The sequence below is a fragment of the Poecilia formosa genome, unplaced genomic scaffold, assembly GCF_000485575.1.
Source record: "Poecilia formosa unplaced genomic scaffold, Poecilia_formosa-5.1.2 Scaffold131, whole genome shotgun sequence".
Taxonomy (NCBI): Eukaryota; Metazoa; Chordata; class Actinopteri; order Cyprinodontiformes; family Poeciliidae; genus Poecilia; species Poecilia formosa.
In genome coordinates, this window is record NW_006800070.1 from 936,046 (window position 1) to 952,640 (window position 16,595).

Genomic DNA, 16,595 nt, shown 5'->3' on the forward strand with positions numbered 1-16,595 from the left:
TGTAGTTATGAATTTAACTTTTTTATTTGTTTTTATTTATGCTTGAAATGAGCCAATAACTGTCTAGGAATCTTTTGTTTTCCTTACAACAGAGATATGAAATTACAGAGAAGTCCACTCACAACTGTGATGGACAGCATAATCAAATTAAAGGTTAGATTGTTCAAATATATTCAGTATGTGTCTGTGCTACTTTTGTGAAAGATTATTTTTTTTGGGGGTGCCAATTAATTTTGTCTGTGTCTGGATGAGGAAGAAAAGGGCATACGTTGTGTACAAACAAACTACATAGTAGCTCTGATATGTCTGCTGATTAAGGAGCTCTGAACACTTACCGTAATGCCTGCTTCGGTTTAACTTTGTTGCAAATTGCAATAAATGTCATTTTACAGGCATCGACGTTTGTTTTGCTTTAAATTTCATTCAAAGGTCAGCCTGCAGTTCTTTGTTTTCCCGTCAGGGGGCAGCAGTTATACATAACCTGACCGCAGCGGACGAAGCAAAATCGAAACTCTTCAATGAGTCCACCTTCAGAGAAATAGTTTTGTTTGGTTTTTTATTTTTTATTTTAATCCTTTGCAGTCTTGGCAAAAATGAACGGGTCGTTGCACTCCCGCCCAAGACTTGTGGATATAAATCTGAACCGAGGACCCGCAGGTAAGGAGAAGACTTTGTCGGACAGTTAGCAAACCGTGTTGGCGATGCTAGCTGACTACGTTGCACCGAAAAAAAGAAAAAAAAAAAAAATCAATCTGCTACGCAACCTGGAGCTAAAGGCTAATTAATCTAGAAAGTCGAACCACTTCGTCTCGTTGTGTCAAAGTTGTTATTTGCTTATGGAAGCTGCCAGAGTTTCAGTTTAATACATCGGAAATGACAGACTTAGCAAAAAAGGGGTTTTTCTTTCCATTAAGAAAAGAAGCATTACTCCACTTGTGTCCGTGTGAAGCCAGTTGGTTAATATTTACAGCTGCGACATAAAGCTGAATTGTTTAAAACTTTGCAATATTGTGTTTTTTCACTATTCGCCTGAACTTTGATCCACTGAGATGCATTTAATGATCAGCATCTTCCTTGGCTAACAGCTACACTCGATGTTTACTGCTTATCAGCCCAGCTGATTGATTTTATGTGTTTGTGTTTGCTTTCTATTTTCTCTAGGTCTGGGGTTTAATATAATCGGAGGCATCGACCAACAATTTGTCAGGAATGACAATGGCGTCTATGTTAGTAAAATTAAAGAAGGTGGATCTGCAGCACTAGATGGACGACTCGAAGAGGGAGACAAGATTCTTGCGGTAATATATCTATATATTTTTTAAGTACTTAAAATTTTTCACGTTAACCTAAGTTTATTATGTTGGGAGAGAAACGTAAACTTGTGCATAGTTGTAAAAATGGCAGGAAAGTGATAAAATTGCCAAACTATTTTATCTCCATTTCATTTTCCCCCCTTTTTCCCCCCCAAAGTTTTAGGATACCTGAAGTTTTATCAGATTAGGTGGAGAACATGTTTTCACAAGTCTGGCCAAAGATGCTCCATATTCCAGAGTTAAGCCCGGGCAATTTTACCACATGAATATTGCTTGGTGGTTAAGTTGTTTTTCTAATTTATTTTTTCAAGAATAGCAAAATTGTGTTCATCATGACTGATTTTTTTTTTTCTTTTTAAGCAGCAAATGTGTGAAAAGTCCAAGTGGGTGAATACTTTTTATAGACACTGTAAGTTGCGCAGGCTTCCCCCCCTTAGTTTTCAAAACCGTGCATCGTGGAGGGCATTAGTATTTCTGAAAATCGAGTAGTTTGACCTAAAAGTGAAACTAATGATTAACTGCTGTCTGGCTACACAGATATTTGATCAGAGCGTTCTGTGTTTGTCATGTGGGCGTTGCAGATTAACGGAGTCTCGCTTGAGAACCGGTACCACAGCGACGTGGTGGAGCTGTTCAGGTCAGCCGGGGAGAACGTCCACCTCCGCGTTATGAAAAAGGTAGCTGGAAATATTACGATTTTTCTGTTTTTGTTTTTCTTTCTTTACTTTTTACATATTCTTTGTAGATGTAACTCCACTATCTCTCCTCTTTTATCCAAACAACCCATTTAGTCATACTTGAGTAAAAATGTATGTGGCTCTATGTTACACAGAAACTTGTTCTAATTGCTTCCACATCCAATAATGCTTTAAAAACATCTCTATTTTTGATGTGTTTTTTTTTTTTTTCCAAAAATAACAGAAAATGGCAGAAAAAATACAAATTGGTTAAAAAAAATGCATTTGTCCTTAATGAGTGAAGCAGTGTTACAGAAATTAAACAGAGTTCCAAAATCAGTTTAAAGAGCGACTTTACATGTTATTTATTTCTTGCCCATCCCTGTTTCTATGTGATTTTTTTTGTTTCCCCCTCCAGTTCAGCTCTGTTTTACCTGTGTTTTTTTTTCTCTCTGTCTTGCAGTCTGACCTAAGTAACGGACCAGCCACCTCCAAACCTGATCGCCAACCTTCCTCGTCTACTCTGGGAATGCTGGCGTTATTTGCTGGAGCCGTGTCGATCATTGTTATAGTAGCTCTTTATAAACGGCTTAAATAGACTTTTTTAGTATATATGTATTATGTATCTAAGCTGACGATGTCTGTATGTTTGTTTTTAGAATCAAAACTTTGCTAATTGCCAAAAAAAAAAAAAAAAGATAAAGAAGCAGGCGGTGTGTGAACGGTAGACCTTTTTCTGATTGGCAGGTAATGGCATCACGATTTAGTTTACTTCCATATTCGTGCATGTTCAGTGATTCAATGGTAGCCATCTTCTTATCGTCTGGGTTATCTCATGCAAAGAAATTTGTGACGTATTGAGGTAAAGGGTTCCCGCCCGCTGCGTCCTCAGTGTTCAGACCAACTCCTACAAGATGATCGTAAGATACAAACCAGGGTTTGTACATTCAAACCCACCTGGGAAAAAAAAAAAGAAAAATCTGAGATGACTCGAGGGACTACTTTTAGCTGCGGATGAAGATGCATTGCTTTTTAGTGTCCCCCCCCCATCTCGTTTTGTCGTTTAAAATTTTAACGGTTTTAAATGACAGTGTGGCTCTGTAAGCTAAAGTATCCCAGTTATTCTTCATTGGGTCAGTGTCTCATGCGTTCAGGCCAGTTTATCTTGGCCTTTAAGTAGACCAATTCAGGAAAGGTGTACTTGCCATTGCCGCCGGTGAGGCGTTCAGGAAGCCTCGGTCACTTCTGCACCGGCTTTCTGTCAGTTTTAAATGTGACAGTGCTCCATAGATTCTCCGAGGGGTTTAGGTGAGCCACGTTTCCCGACCAAACAAGCACATTTTGGTCATCAAAGCAGGTGTTTGAGCTTTTCTCAGTTGCTCGTGTGGCATTTTCCTCCACATGTTTTCCTTCCGTTTAACATTCTATCAGTTACTCTTGGATTCTGTGCTCTGTGTATGTTTTAGTTCAACATTGAGAATTCTGGGTTTTCATCAGCTGTAGACCATGATCGTCGAAATTAGCATCAATTGTTCAAATATATCACTTTGAGTAATAGATTTTAAGAGTTTCACTTTCTGTATTGATCTATGGATTTAAGGTTTTCAGTAATCTAATCTGCTGAGATGCACTTTCCTCCCTCACATCATTAGGTGGTGCTCTAATCACTCATTAAATCCAGCTTTTGCAGACATAATTCAGTAATAAAAAGTATATATATATAGCATATATATCTGATTTATTTCTGAAATGGAGATGTTCTGATTGTACAAGTAAAGGGATTTAATTTTTTTGTTTGTTCCAGTGTGAGCAGTTTGTTTTCATTCATGACTCAGACTAATAGCAGTGTTGCAATTAACTCACTACTTTTACATTTTGCACTAAAGCAACAATCATGGAGATTTTCCGATCGCAGTTATGAAACAGGTTTGAACAGAAATTGATATTTGTTTGTTTTTTCTTCTTTTGGTCACAACAATCACATCACCATCTCTGTGGCTGATTGTGTGTAAATACATTTCTGCTATGAGACACTGAATATGTGCAGTATGCCAGAAAAGAAAATCACAAGCACTAAGCTATGCCAATATTCTGTTTGAGATGCAGACATGTAATAAAAGGTGTTTAATTCACCTATGTTTACTGCTTTATTTCCATTTTTCAGCAGTATTTTGAGATATACTTGTTTTGTTGTTTATTATTGATTTAAAGTAAAAGTTATAGTAATATATGAGCTTTGACATCCATTCATACGTTCCACTAACAGGATTTTATTACTTTTACTTACTCTCTCAAATAAAGATGTTTGCTGATCAAGCAGTAAAACTTAAGCATTTGGGAATAAACTGCTAAATTTAATCCTGCGTTTGCTAGCAACTTTCAGAAAAAGCTACTTGTTTATTAAAAACCAACTAAGTCAAAACTAATTAATTTGATTTTAATTTTATTTAATAGGGACAGGCACATCAACATAGACGAACTAAATAGAACAGCAGTTTGCATCAAAGTGCTTGTAGCACAAGTTAATTCCAGATTGTCTAAATAAAAGTTGGTGGCCTGGTTTGATATGGCTTCTGTCCAGGGCGGCATCATGTGGAGGGCGCAGTTCAGCATAAAATGAAAATGTAAAATTCATCAAGTTTTTCAAATAAAACAGCACTGTCAAATTTACTTTCTCAAACAAAATAAAATAAAGACTCTTGTGCCTGACTGAAAAACAGTTATTTTTGTTATATCCATTGTTTTTTATTTAAATGTCTCTCTATTTCTCACTATTTCAGCATGTCTTATAATATACAATAAAAAGTGAATATCTAATAGAATTTGTATTATTTCCAGTGGCCATATATTAAAAAAAAAAAAAACGAAGAGGAAATTTGACTGAATTTCCCCACAGAGCTGATTGTCTGATTGAAACAAACGGCGCCTTTTGTGGCCAAATGTGCTGCTGGCCTCCCACCAGCGGCTCAGGCTCCCATCAGCTGTTTGGAGGATGGCTCGGAGGCAGAAATGATGTAATCAAGCAGAGAGGCAGAGCCAGAGCTGGGTCCAAGCCGCGCGACACGGACGCATCTCCGCTGCGAGGAAACGCGCTCGAGAGCCCCCCTCATGGAGCCGGTGAACGAGGGAGCAGGTCGGCATCGGCGGAGGCGTCATGTCGCAGGGGTTGTTTGAGCCGCTCGTCCTTTCTCCTCCCAGGAAAGAGAGGGTTCTGGATGCGGTCCAGCGGCACCACCTCCAGCACCGGCCCGGATATGCTCGCTGGTGAAATTCCCTATCCGCGGTTGTAGATGTAATTAACCGCCTGTGCGGGCCAGCAGTCCTCTCCCGCTCCTGCTCCGGCATCGGCCGAGTGGAAATGCTCCTATCACCGCCTCCTTCGTCGACAACATCAGGCCGCTCGTGCTGTCGCTTTCTCGCCCACGATGATGACAGGAGGGCGCCCGCTTCGGGTTTCACCACATGCAGGCCCCTTTTTTTTTCTTTTACTCCTCTTACGGATCACAGAATCGGCTCTGATCTGATGTATTAGGAAGAACTAGTTGCCATTTTTTTATTTTCATTTTTGCTTAATCACATCTACTGCCGCGATCAATTTTCTTTTGTGTGTGTGTTTTTCCCCCCTGACGTCCGGAGATGATTGCGGTGTCCGGGCAGTAGCTGTTCCTCAGCGGGGGGGAAATGAGCTGAAGCCTGTCCGCAGCAATCCACCGTGAGCCCCGGTGACTTTACAGGAGCGTGGGGGGTGCTGACCGTCTGATACAGCGTGGGGTTAAGGATCGTTTGTCCTTCCAGCTCAGGTTTGAACCATGGCCAATGAACCTGTGATCCTTAACGTGTATGACATGGTAAGCACAGCGCTCACCTCATACATGCTACACCTTGACTTACTCACACTTATTTTGGTTGTGGGAAAACTCATGTAATAACATAAATAGATGAACTGTTCCACTTGACCATTTTACAAGCAACATCACAGTAGTTTAATGTCATTTGATATACTTAAAGTGGCAAAGGAAAACGATAGATCTGAAAAGTGTGGCGTGCATTTATTCCCACTATGGCAAGTCTTCAGAATTCGCCTAATGAACCATTTAATCTCAGGAGTTGATGAAGGTCTCAGGAGTTTGTCAAGAGAACATCAATGGACAATCAATGTCATGAAGGCCAGCCATAGCAGAAAGTTGTGCGGGAGTTTTAACCTTAAACCATCCCATCGCAATTGCAAAAACAATAGCACAGTTTAGGTGGGAAAATCTGTCAGGATGAACAAAGTGGCCTGCAGACATTAATCTAATTGAGAATCCATGGACAGACCTGAAAACTGATGTTCTTATATGCATGTTGTCTATCTCATCTAACTGAGTTGGAGGCATTTTTAAAAGAACGGCAAAAATGTTGCACAGATATACACAAAACCCATTCAATCAACTGTAGTCTTATTGAAAAGTCCATTTATTTCAGGAACTTAATCACTAGTTGGATGTTTGAAAGCCTTTATTTCTGCTAGTCATGATGATTTTTTCCAACTTACAGCTAATACGAAACACAATTCTTAAAAGTAGAATATTACATCAGGCCAATTAAAAATACATTTTTAATATAGAAATGTTGGCTAAATGAAAAGTGTACTTAAAAGGTGCTTTTATCCTGATAAACCAGTCTCATCAGAATGCTTACTATAATTTTCTTGAATATGATTTTACAATTCCACAAAATCAGACTTTAATGTTTAAAACTGTGTCGTTTTCCTTAGTGTAATTCGATCACATAAACCCCCTTCGAAGTTTAATAGAGGTTGTGGTTGTGACGTCAAAATAAAAGAGAAAGAATTTATGGGACAAGAATCTTGTTAAACATTATTCTATCTTCTTTTTTTCTTCTTTTTTTGTTAGATGGTTTTAAAATGTCACGCAGTCTTAAAACAAAACACAAGACTACAGGGTGGAAACGGCCCAGTTGAAAACCGTGAAAACCGTGAGACTTTCCACGGACTGAGGAAAGTCTTACCGCCGTCCTCTCTTTCTTCGAGTTCATTCACAAGAAAGCGGAGAAGACGTATTAAAAAAAAAAAAGCCTATTTATACTCTGAGCTCGAAGCTGTGAAACTTGATTCTCTGTAGGCTCTCTGACCTCTGCTGCTGCATCCTCAGTCCTACGGGCGCGACTCAAAGACAAGGGTCTTCCTTCAGACCTGAATGCACCTCTTGCTTTTCACATTCTGTCCCGCTTGGCGGATCATATGCATGAGTTACAGCCTGTCATTGCAGCAGCTGCTTAATTTTCTGCAAATCAGAACGATTGGATGATGATTCAAAAAAGAGAAAATATGATTTGAAGCATCTATCGACAATGCCTGTGAAGAATATGTGAAGAATATGTGTTTACATCCACCGACACAACTAGCATGTAGCATTGTAGCTACGTAGAGAAACAGCTGCGTCGCAAGTGATTAATCAGTGCACAGCTTGAATAAACTGTAGATAGGTGGTGTTTGATTGTACGATATGGGATATGGGCAGTTACTCAGGGCTGCATTAGAAAGGGGGCATTAAAAATATAACTTATCAGTTGTGTTTTTTACAAGTTTTCTGTTTCTTTCATGCACAAGAAGTCAATGCATAGTTAGGATCCCCCTGCTTGGTGCTGAGAAAAAAGAAAACATTTTAGGTTCTTTGGTCATTTTTGATTGGCTTTGGGGCAGCAGGAGGAGGGGCTTACCCAGGACACTGTTTTTGCAAGAACCTCCACCGCCTCCATCCCACAGACAACCTGTTAGTGGAGCTGTGAATGTTATAGGAGAAAACTAACAGGTGGCCTATTGGCACAAGTTAGCACAATGATTGTGCTATCTGTGACTTTGTTAAAAAAAATGCGAAAGAAACACGCATATTTCTTAGTGTGGGATTCTCATCCTTCATTGAAGAAATGTACTCCAAGTAAACGTTGGCTTTTTTACACTTCTTTACCAGACATATTTTTAGCATTGGATACTTTCTGACAGTAAGGGTCTCGGTACGTCACCAGGTGTAACAGTGACTCTCAAACGCCCAGATTAATTTCTAACCAACTGGTTACATTGGGAAAAAGAAAAAAAAAAAAGTAATCACGGGGGCGGCGGCAGTCAAATTCCTCCACAAAAATTTACACAAGAATAATAAAAGAAGGCAGCGGGAGTGAGTCACACCAGAAGGGAGGAAGATGAACTGATTGTCAACAAAGGGACCAGCAAGGCATGTGAAAACAAGAGTGACAAGAGTGGAAAAAGGCTCCACTGTCTTTGCGTTCCATTGTGAGAGTCAGGCATGACGGATTTACCACGGTCCTAGAAAATGTTCGCCGCATTATGTTGTTTTCCTGTGTGGAAACCGAGAGTTGAGTGTACCCGATGCATTCCAGGTCTAAAACCAGCAGAGAGCCGACGGAGCGTATGGTCGAGAAACATGATGAGACTCAGCTGACAAAGTAATGCCGTGGGAATGCTCTAATAGCGTGACCATGGGACCGGAAATGTGTTTTATTATTGATAAAAGGCAGCTGGGGCAACTCTTAGCATGTTTTCTCATGGTGCCTAACAATATGGATGCATCAGCGGGTGGGGCAGCTGCTGTATTTCCATGAATTATTTCCTAGCTGTCCATAGAGAGAGGTCAGGAAGTAATGGCTGCCCATTTCCATCTTTTGTGACTCACTGTAAATCGTTGACATGAAGGATCCATCAGTGGGGGTTTTCTGCTTAGTGTTTTCCAGAAATGCTCTGTTACTACTAGTAAATACGTTATAGGTTAACACTCATTTTAACTCTGAGTGCCAGTAAGTCTTTGCCTCCTACAGATTTCTTCTGGTTTCGCTTCCTTCGTCAGCCTTAAATCACTATGATCTTCGATCAGATCTTAATGTTGAGACCAAGCTTACCGAGTAAATATGAAAAGAACTTTAAACGATTATTTCATTTATCAAAATAAATAATCTGTTAAATTAACCAGACCCTATGTGAAAAATAAAGTGAAATTGTGACAGTTTTTTCTGAGTTCAGTTTTACTGACTAGATTAGACCCAAACCCCAGATTAGCACAAAGTAGGATAAAAAATGTCACTGACATCAGTTTGGAAAGGATTACAAAGTCTTTGTAATCAAGTTTTGGCTAAGAGGGAATGCTAAGTTTTATCAAAATGTGGCAACCTTTTATTGACTACTTTAATTCCTCGAAGATGAGATTACACCAGACTAAATATAATGTTTTTTTATTTGTTTGTTTGTTTGTTTGTTTTGTCTCATTTTTGTTTGGGTCTGATCTTGGGATAGGGATTGATTATAAGCCGTTGTTTCAAATTGATATGTATTTTTTTTCTTGTATCTGCTAAGCCTCATATGTCAAACTGTATGTTAAAATTCATAAATCAAAATGAAGTTGTGGGGGAAAGAAATAAATTATGAGGTAATGGTAAGTTATCTGAAACTAACACATTGTATGACAGGATCTGACATGATGTCCTGCTCTGCACTCGCTACCAGTTGGTGGCGCTAATACACCCATTCGTTGTTTGCCAACCGCAAATAAACACTTAGAAAAAGATGCAACACGAGGCCCGTTGTCGGTAAAATACAAAATGCTTCGATTTGTCCAACCGGAACTTGTTGGCCAAAGCGAAGCATTTTGGATGTTACTGTTCTGATGTAGTTGAGGAAACGAGTCAAGAGCGAAATTTTTTAGAACGCAACTGTCACGCTAAAAACATTTGGAAGCTTTGACGTCGGTCACGTAATCTTATGCTTGCTCGCCCAGGTCCGTTTAAAAAATTGTTTTGTTTATTCGCAATACCTTAGACTTAGATTAATAAGTATTCTTAAGAATAAGCTTCATGAGCAAAAAGTACAATTTAACTTAGTCGAGTTACTTTGGTTAAATTTTAAGCACGGCATTTTTTTCAGTTTCTTGTAAAATCAGAATTTTACAGTAGAATATATGTTAGGGTTTCTACTCCAATTCGAAAGGGGGCGGTATTGCACTCTAAAATCTGTTTGCCAACCGCCTGTAAAGTAAAAGAGAAAGAATGTGCCTTTTTTTCCTCACCATAACAACAATGGCAGATGATTCTCCTGTTCTGTCTGTGCTTCTGCACCTTTTTAAGTTATTCGCCGCCTTAAAACAGAATTTGCTCATTGTGGAACATTTATGCTGCCAGCGAAGGCGCATAAATTACATGCGTCAGCTCATATGCGCGCCTCTGCACAAGCGAAGGGTCACGAAAACACGGTTCTGGGTCCGACCAGGGAGAACAAGTCACTGGTGGGACGATTTTGAAAAGGGCGCTGTTGACGAATCGGCATGGATGGAAAACTTTCGGATGTCCAGAGAGTCCCTGGTGGCCCTTTCCGGGGAACTTCGTCCCTACTTAGAGGGCAAACAGACCAACATGAGATTACCGGTGGGGGTCCTGAAAAAGGTCGCCTGCACGTTATATTACTTGAGTGACGAAGGGAGAATCCGGAGAACAGCGAATACATTTGGCTTATCTCATTCGACTGTATCCGTAACTGTTAGGCAGACGTGCAAAGCCATCACAGAACACATGGGTCCACAGTATATAAAGCTCCCGTTCACCGAGCCAGAGGCAGAGGCGCTTGTGTTCGGATTTTTGCATGCTCATGGTATCCCGCAGTGCTTGGGGGCCATCGACGGGACCCACGTGGAAATTAAACAACCTTCGTGCAATTCCTTGGACTACCTGAACAAAAGGGGAACCTACTCCCTCAACATCCAAGCAGTGTGCGACTTCAAACACAGATTTATGGATGTCGTCATAAGGTGGCCTGGGAGTGTGGGCGATGCACGAATCTTCGCCAACTCCAGAATAAACACACGCTTGAAGTCTGGTGAGATCCCAGTCCCGGAGAAGCTGATTGTGGAGGACGAAGGAGCCATACCTGTTTTTCTCCTGGGAGACTCCGCCTATCCTCTTCTGCCCTATTTGATGAAGGAATATCCCAATGATGGCTCTAGCCCTCAAGAGGAAAAGTTTGGACGTTGTGTCAGTAGAGCTCACAAAGTCATTGAACGTGCGTTTGGACGACTGAAGGCCAGGTTTGGGTCTCTTAGGCGGCCCATGGACATAAACATGATTGACTTGCCTCGTGTGATCTATGCATGCTTTGTCTTACACAACTACTGTGAGGCCATGGAAGAACCAGTGGATGAGGATCTTGTGTCCACAACAATGTACGCCAACCAACAAAGTCAGCCACCGACACAAACTAACACCAAACTCACAGAGTTTGGTGACGAGGAAGATGGAGAAAGAGTTAGACGAGTTGTTGCCAAGTTTCTTGATTCACTAGAAAGGATTTGACTCATGGTTTTGTGTTATTTTCCATACTTTTGTGTAACTGTTTCTGATTTATTGTTTAAATAAATAAGAGTTTGCTCATTTTTGCCTTTTATTTTTTCACACACTTTAGAAACAATGGCACAGTAGATATTTTTTAAAAGGTTGTGTGTAAATGAGTAGCATTCTTGAAGTGCCAGGGCTACATAAACATGACAAAAATCCAAAGTTTACTTTTATTGCATATTTCAGCAATAACGCAGCTTATAGAGTTTTATGTCAAAAAGGACAAAAAATGAAAAGAAAATATGAAAAACCTTATGAGTACATCCCGAGTGATGCAAAAGATTTGATGTAGCTAAATTGTAAAAAAAATCTATTTTTTATTACAATTTTATAATAAATACAAATTTAGGACCTAAAGGTAAAAATGTGTATGCTTTTTTATTTATTTATTTATTTTAACTCATTGCTCCAGGAATAGTAATGCATCAAAATCAGTGCTGTTGCTAGCTTTTGTTTTTTACATTAACCAATGCTGTAACACCTACATCCAAAATATTCCACTTTTTTGTTTATTTTAGGAAAATATTGCATATTTTGTGTTTCCCCCTTAAGAAAAAGTTAGCTTTTTTTTTTTTACAAAAAGGGGATCAAAACAGAAAAGACCTTAAAAATTTGAAAAACTTTATACTTGTGTATAGGTCTGAAGTTGTTGCAAAGATTTGATATAATGGAAGTGAAAAAAAAGTGTAGTGGCACATAATATAGCTGTAATATTGAAAACACTAAGGTAACAGAATCATAATGAGAAGAGAAAATTTGAGAGAGTGGTACGCTTGCAGTTTAGCAAATCACCAGGTTTTATAAACTAGTGAAGTCCTGCTCTTCCGTTGTGTCATCCAGCTGCAGACTTTGTTGGAATGATGTTGCTGGAAGTTGCCCTGGTTGCTGGGGAGGGAAGTGGATGGGCCAGGTGTGCTATGTGGAGCAGGAGTCTGCTAATCCAGATTAGGGCTGTTGCAGAGGGCCAGGTGTGCTGTCAAAGAATGTTTATGAATCTGAAGAAGTAAAAATGTATTATTCTTCTGAAGTCTAGATCACAAAAAATAGTTTTAATATCCAAATCCTATTTTCTAACTGGTTTTTTTAATGGGTATTAGCTGCACTTTTCAATGTTAATTCCAAAATCAAGATGAACAGTTCTGTCTAGAATCAAAAGTTGGCTAAAGTTTATAGCTATCTATACTTAAATGTTTAGGAAATGTCAATCGACCATTCAATTGAATCTAAAGAAAGCTTAGTTTAGTAACACTATTACCTCTAACATTATTGTGTAGCGCAAATATTTCAACATATATAAGAAGGCACCAATAATCCTTAAGTACAGGTCTTTAAATGAACTATTTTAGGAGAAACTAATTCATAACTAGCAGGGTTAAGTTAAAATGTGCTAAAACATTTATCTCAACCACATTGTTTTGACCTTCTTCGTATTGGTGTGACAATACAAAGAAGGCGTATCTTCCAAAAATGTGAGTCTACACAGTTGACTCGAACCATTTCTCTTATTTAATCTGTGCCGTAAATGGCCGCTGCTATTGTCAGGCGTTGTGGGGTTTTGATTTAGGAGCTGGTATATCCCGCCTGTGCTTTTTCTGCATTATTTAAGGTGACAGGATGAGAGCATGTCTGTCGAGCTGCCGCACAGCTTCTGCTCCCTGACTCCGTCTTTCTCTCCTTGTTTTCTCCGCAGTACTGGATAAACGAATACACCTCCAATCTGGGCATTGGAGTCTTCCACTCAGGCATCGAGATTTATGGCAGAGGTAAGACGAGGACCGTCTTGATGTCTGTGAAATCCCATTACGTGTCCCCGAGTCGAGGATGGCCCTGAGACGACACGGAGCTGCGCTCGGTGACGGGCGTATAGTGAGATTTGTGCAATGGAGATGAAGTTTGGAGAAAAAAAAATGGAATATGGAATTGTACTCCGAATAGCATGACCCCGTTTCTCTTGGTTGAGTCACCACTGACTCACTCTGTGTTTATGTGTGTGCGTGTGTGTGCGCGTGTGTGTGTGTGTGGACTGAAATAGAGGGGCAGGATCCCTGGTGAAACTTGATCTCTGGAAATCCAGTATGCCCTTGGAACTGGACATATTGGCTCTGCGCACTGAGAAATATGGTGACAGTCTGGGGTCTGACTTTAGAAAGGGTTTACAGGAGCAGTAGACCAGGGCGCCATTTTTTTGAGAGAAGCAAAGACTTTTATTTTATTTATTCTCTTTTTTTATTTAATGAATGCTTACTTTTTCAAACATTGTACTTTATAGGCCCAAATCATGTGAGTTGTATTTTTTTATATCAATATTCAAGTATTTGAAAATTACAAAATTAATGTTGAATTATTTAGGAATAATATGGATTTATTAGCTATTAAGCATCAGTTCATACTTACTGATGTATTCTAGTAGGACTACCAATTAATGTACTTTAATTGATATTAATGAAAGAATTCTTCCTTTGTGGATTGGGCACCAAAGCTGGGTGCAGCCCAGGGCCCCACATCCTGGTAAATACACCCCTGGTGACAGTGAAGATATAACATAGGCTCTGTAGTTTGCTGTTGCTCTCTACTCTCTGTGCTCTAATGATAAGGATTAGAGCCCTGCATTCAAGCCAGCCCAAATTATTTAATTACAACATCCATGATTAATCGCTCTCTTCTCTGTAATTACAGAAGCGGGGGTCCTTTTTCTTCTTCTTCTTCTTTTGGAGGGCAACGTCTAATCTGTATTTTGCATCTTCTTCCTCTGCCCCGCAGAGTTCGCGTACGGCGGTCACCCCTACCCTTTCAGCGGCATCTTTGAAATCAACCCCGGTAACGCTGCGGAGCTGGGAGAGACCTTCAAATTCAAGTAAGCGCGCCTCCTTATTTCAGCACGTCGGAGTGCGCGCGCTCTGACGCCACACTGTTTATCTATTTCAAACAGGGAGGCCATTGTTTTGGGCACCACGGACTTCACAGAGGAGGACATAGATAAAATAATGGAGGAGCTCGGTAAAGAGTTCAAAGGGAACGCCTACCACCTAATGCACAAAAACTGCAACCACTTCTCCTCCTCGCTGTCTGAGGTCAGTCTGATGTAACGCTTTTCCTCCCAAAATGCTGCGAAGCAACACAGGAGAGACGTCGTAAAAATACCATGTACTGCATGTTTTCTGTATTGCGTTCTCTCTGTACACAAAGGCCTTTTTTTTTTTTTTTTTTTTTAGAAAAGAAGCAAACAAATAAAGACGGAAGCAAAATGCATATGCTACACAACACAAAACAGAACAAGTTTGTGCTTTTTGTGCAAAGAAAGATCGTTAGTTGTTAGGGCTGCAACTAACGATTATTTTTGGTAATCGATTATTCTGACAGTAAACGATTAATGAGACAAAAAAAAAACGTGGCACCTCCCACAAATTTTTCATTTAACCACATCATCCTTTTTCACACTATATTAGAAATAAACTTAAAAATGCAAATAAGCAAATCATTAAATTCCTTTTTTCAAATAAGAAAATAAACATTTTATTGCCTAAAATGCTGTAGGTAAGCATTCCTTTGGTAAATCTGAACCGAGTGAAGCTAAAACTATGCAACTTGAGGAATTTATTCTTGAAATCTATTTTCAGACAAATTTTTATGTTAAATGCAAAATGTATATATTTTTGTACAGTTTTAGCCTAATTACCTGTGTGAACATGTTTTATTTTTTCAGCAAATGACATCGTGTCTGAGTCTCTATGCTCCAGTTGACGACTAATCGATTGCTAAATTAGTTGACAGTTACCTCAGTAATCGATTAACAGCAATTAATCGTTTCTACCCCAAGCTCATCATTTCACAGTTAAAGTGACTCCGTGGAGACAAATGTCACTGTATAAATAAAACTCCACAGATATAAAGAGCAGAGTTCAGCCCGTCTCTTTGAAAGACATTACAGGATTCCTGCCTTCATGCACCGTCACTGTCATCTGCACAGATCCTGTACTTGTGTGTTTTCATGTGACGAAGCCCTTTGTCTTGCCCTGTGATGGACTGGCGACCTGTCCAGGGTGTACCCCACCTCTCGCCCATTGACAGCTGGAGATAGACACCAGCACCCCTCCCTGCCCCAATGGGATCATGGTGTAAAAAAATGGACGGACAGACGGACGGACGGACGGACGGATGGATGGATAAGCCCTTTGTGCTCCAAAGCTATGTAGTTGATAAACTCCTCCTCCTTCGCCCTGCACTGGGTGGCGCCCGGACAGAACAGCCTCGACAGAACCTGCCATCTCTGGAGCTTCTGTAGTTACAGCCAGGCATCTGCGCTATATTGAGGCTCATCCTGTCGCCATGGAAACTCTTAACTTGTTGAATGTGCAATGCGGGAACCTGTCCGGGTTTCGTTGTTGGAGAGCTATACATTAGTTGAGCTTGCAGAAAAATTTGGGAGCAGTTTTTAAAAACCAGTAGTGGTGAAATTTATGTCCTCTCCTCTTCTGTCCCCTGAACACACCGTTCCAGTAATGAATGGTGGCGTTTGCATCATTCTGTGAAACAAGGAAACTGGTCAGGGTTGATGAGGGAGACGAATGGAGCTGATGCAGGGCAGTTAGACGGAAAGTCTGCGACAAATGACCAGAAGCTTAGGCGAAGTTTCACCTTTTGTCAGGCCAGTGTTCCTAAAAATACAACCAAAGCTACAATGGAACGGTTCAGGTGTTGACATAATTTTGTCTTGGAATGACCTAGTCAGAGTCTAGATCTAAATCCTTTGAATAGCAACTTGAAAATTGCTATTCAAAGACATCCTTTGTTTTATCAGATTGAGAAAATGTCAGAATTATATATATGCTACTCTGTGTTAGTCTGTCACATTGTGGTTGTAATGTAACAAGATGTGTAATCATTAAAGATGCAGTATTTTATAAAACAATACTTTTTTTACATGTTTGTTGAAACTGTCACTATGTCGTGACTGTATGGTATGAGACAGATAATTTGTCCTCTGCCTTCTTCCAGTGTTCCCAGTGCTAAATAGAAACAACGAATCAGAGCCAGGAGGAGGGTCTTAGTGCTGTCAATCCCCCTGTGGGTGATGCATGCTACACTGCAGCTAGCAGAGAGCAAGGGGGTAAGACTTGCAGTGTTGCACAGTCTTGAATGCTACGGCTAGTAACATGGCCAACAATTAACGGTTGCGGGGTTTCCTGTAACGGCAAGTTGTTTCTCCGTCATT

At 40.0% G+C, this 16,595-nt stretch overlaps 2 protein-coding genes across 2 annotated transcripts; both read left to right on the forward strand.

Annotated features, from left to right (window-relative positions):
* Positions 1 to 438: 438 nt before the first annotated feature.
* synj2bp (synaptojanin 2 binding protein) lies at positions 439 to 4,122 on the forward strand. Its single transcript, XM_007561867.2, has 4 exons — positions 439 to 657; positions 1,162 to 1,298; positions 1,895 to 1,990; positions 2,454 to 4,122. The coding sequence occupies exons 1-4, from the start codon at positions 594 to 596 to the stop codon at positions 2,586 to 2,588; spliced, it is 432 nt and encodes a 143-aa protein (XP_007561929.1). The 5' UTR covers positions 439 to 593; the 3' UTR covers positions 2,589 to 4,122.
* Positions 4,123 to 4,777: 655 nt separating this feature from the next.
* LOC103144801 (desumoylating isopeptidase 2-like) lies at positions 4,778 to 14,593 on the forward strand. Its single transcript, XM_007561940.2, has 4 exons — positions 4,778 to 5,838; positions 13,074 to 13,146; positions 14,144 to 14,237; positions 14,313 to 14,593. Exons 1-4 carry the CDS (start codon positions 5,800 to 5,802, stop codon positions 14,467 to 14,469), a joined length of 363 nt encoding a protein of 120 aa, XP_007562002.1. The 5' UTR covers positions 4,778 to 5,799; the 3' UTR covers positions 14,470 to 14,593.
* Positions 14,594 to 16,595: the final 2,002 nt, after the last annotated feature.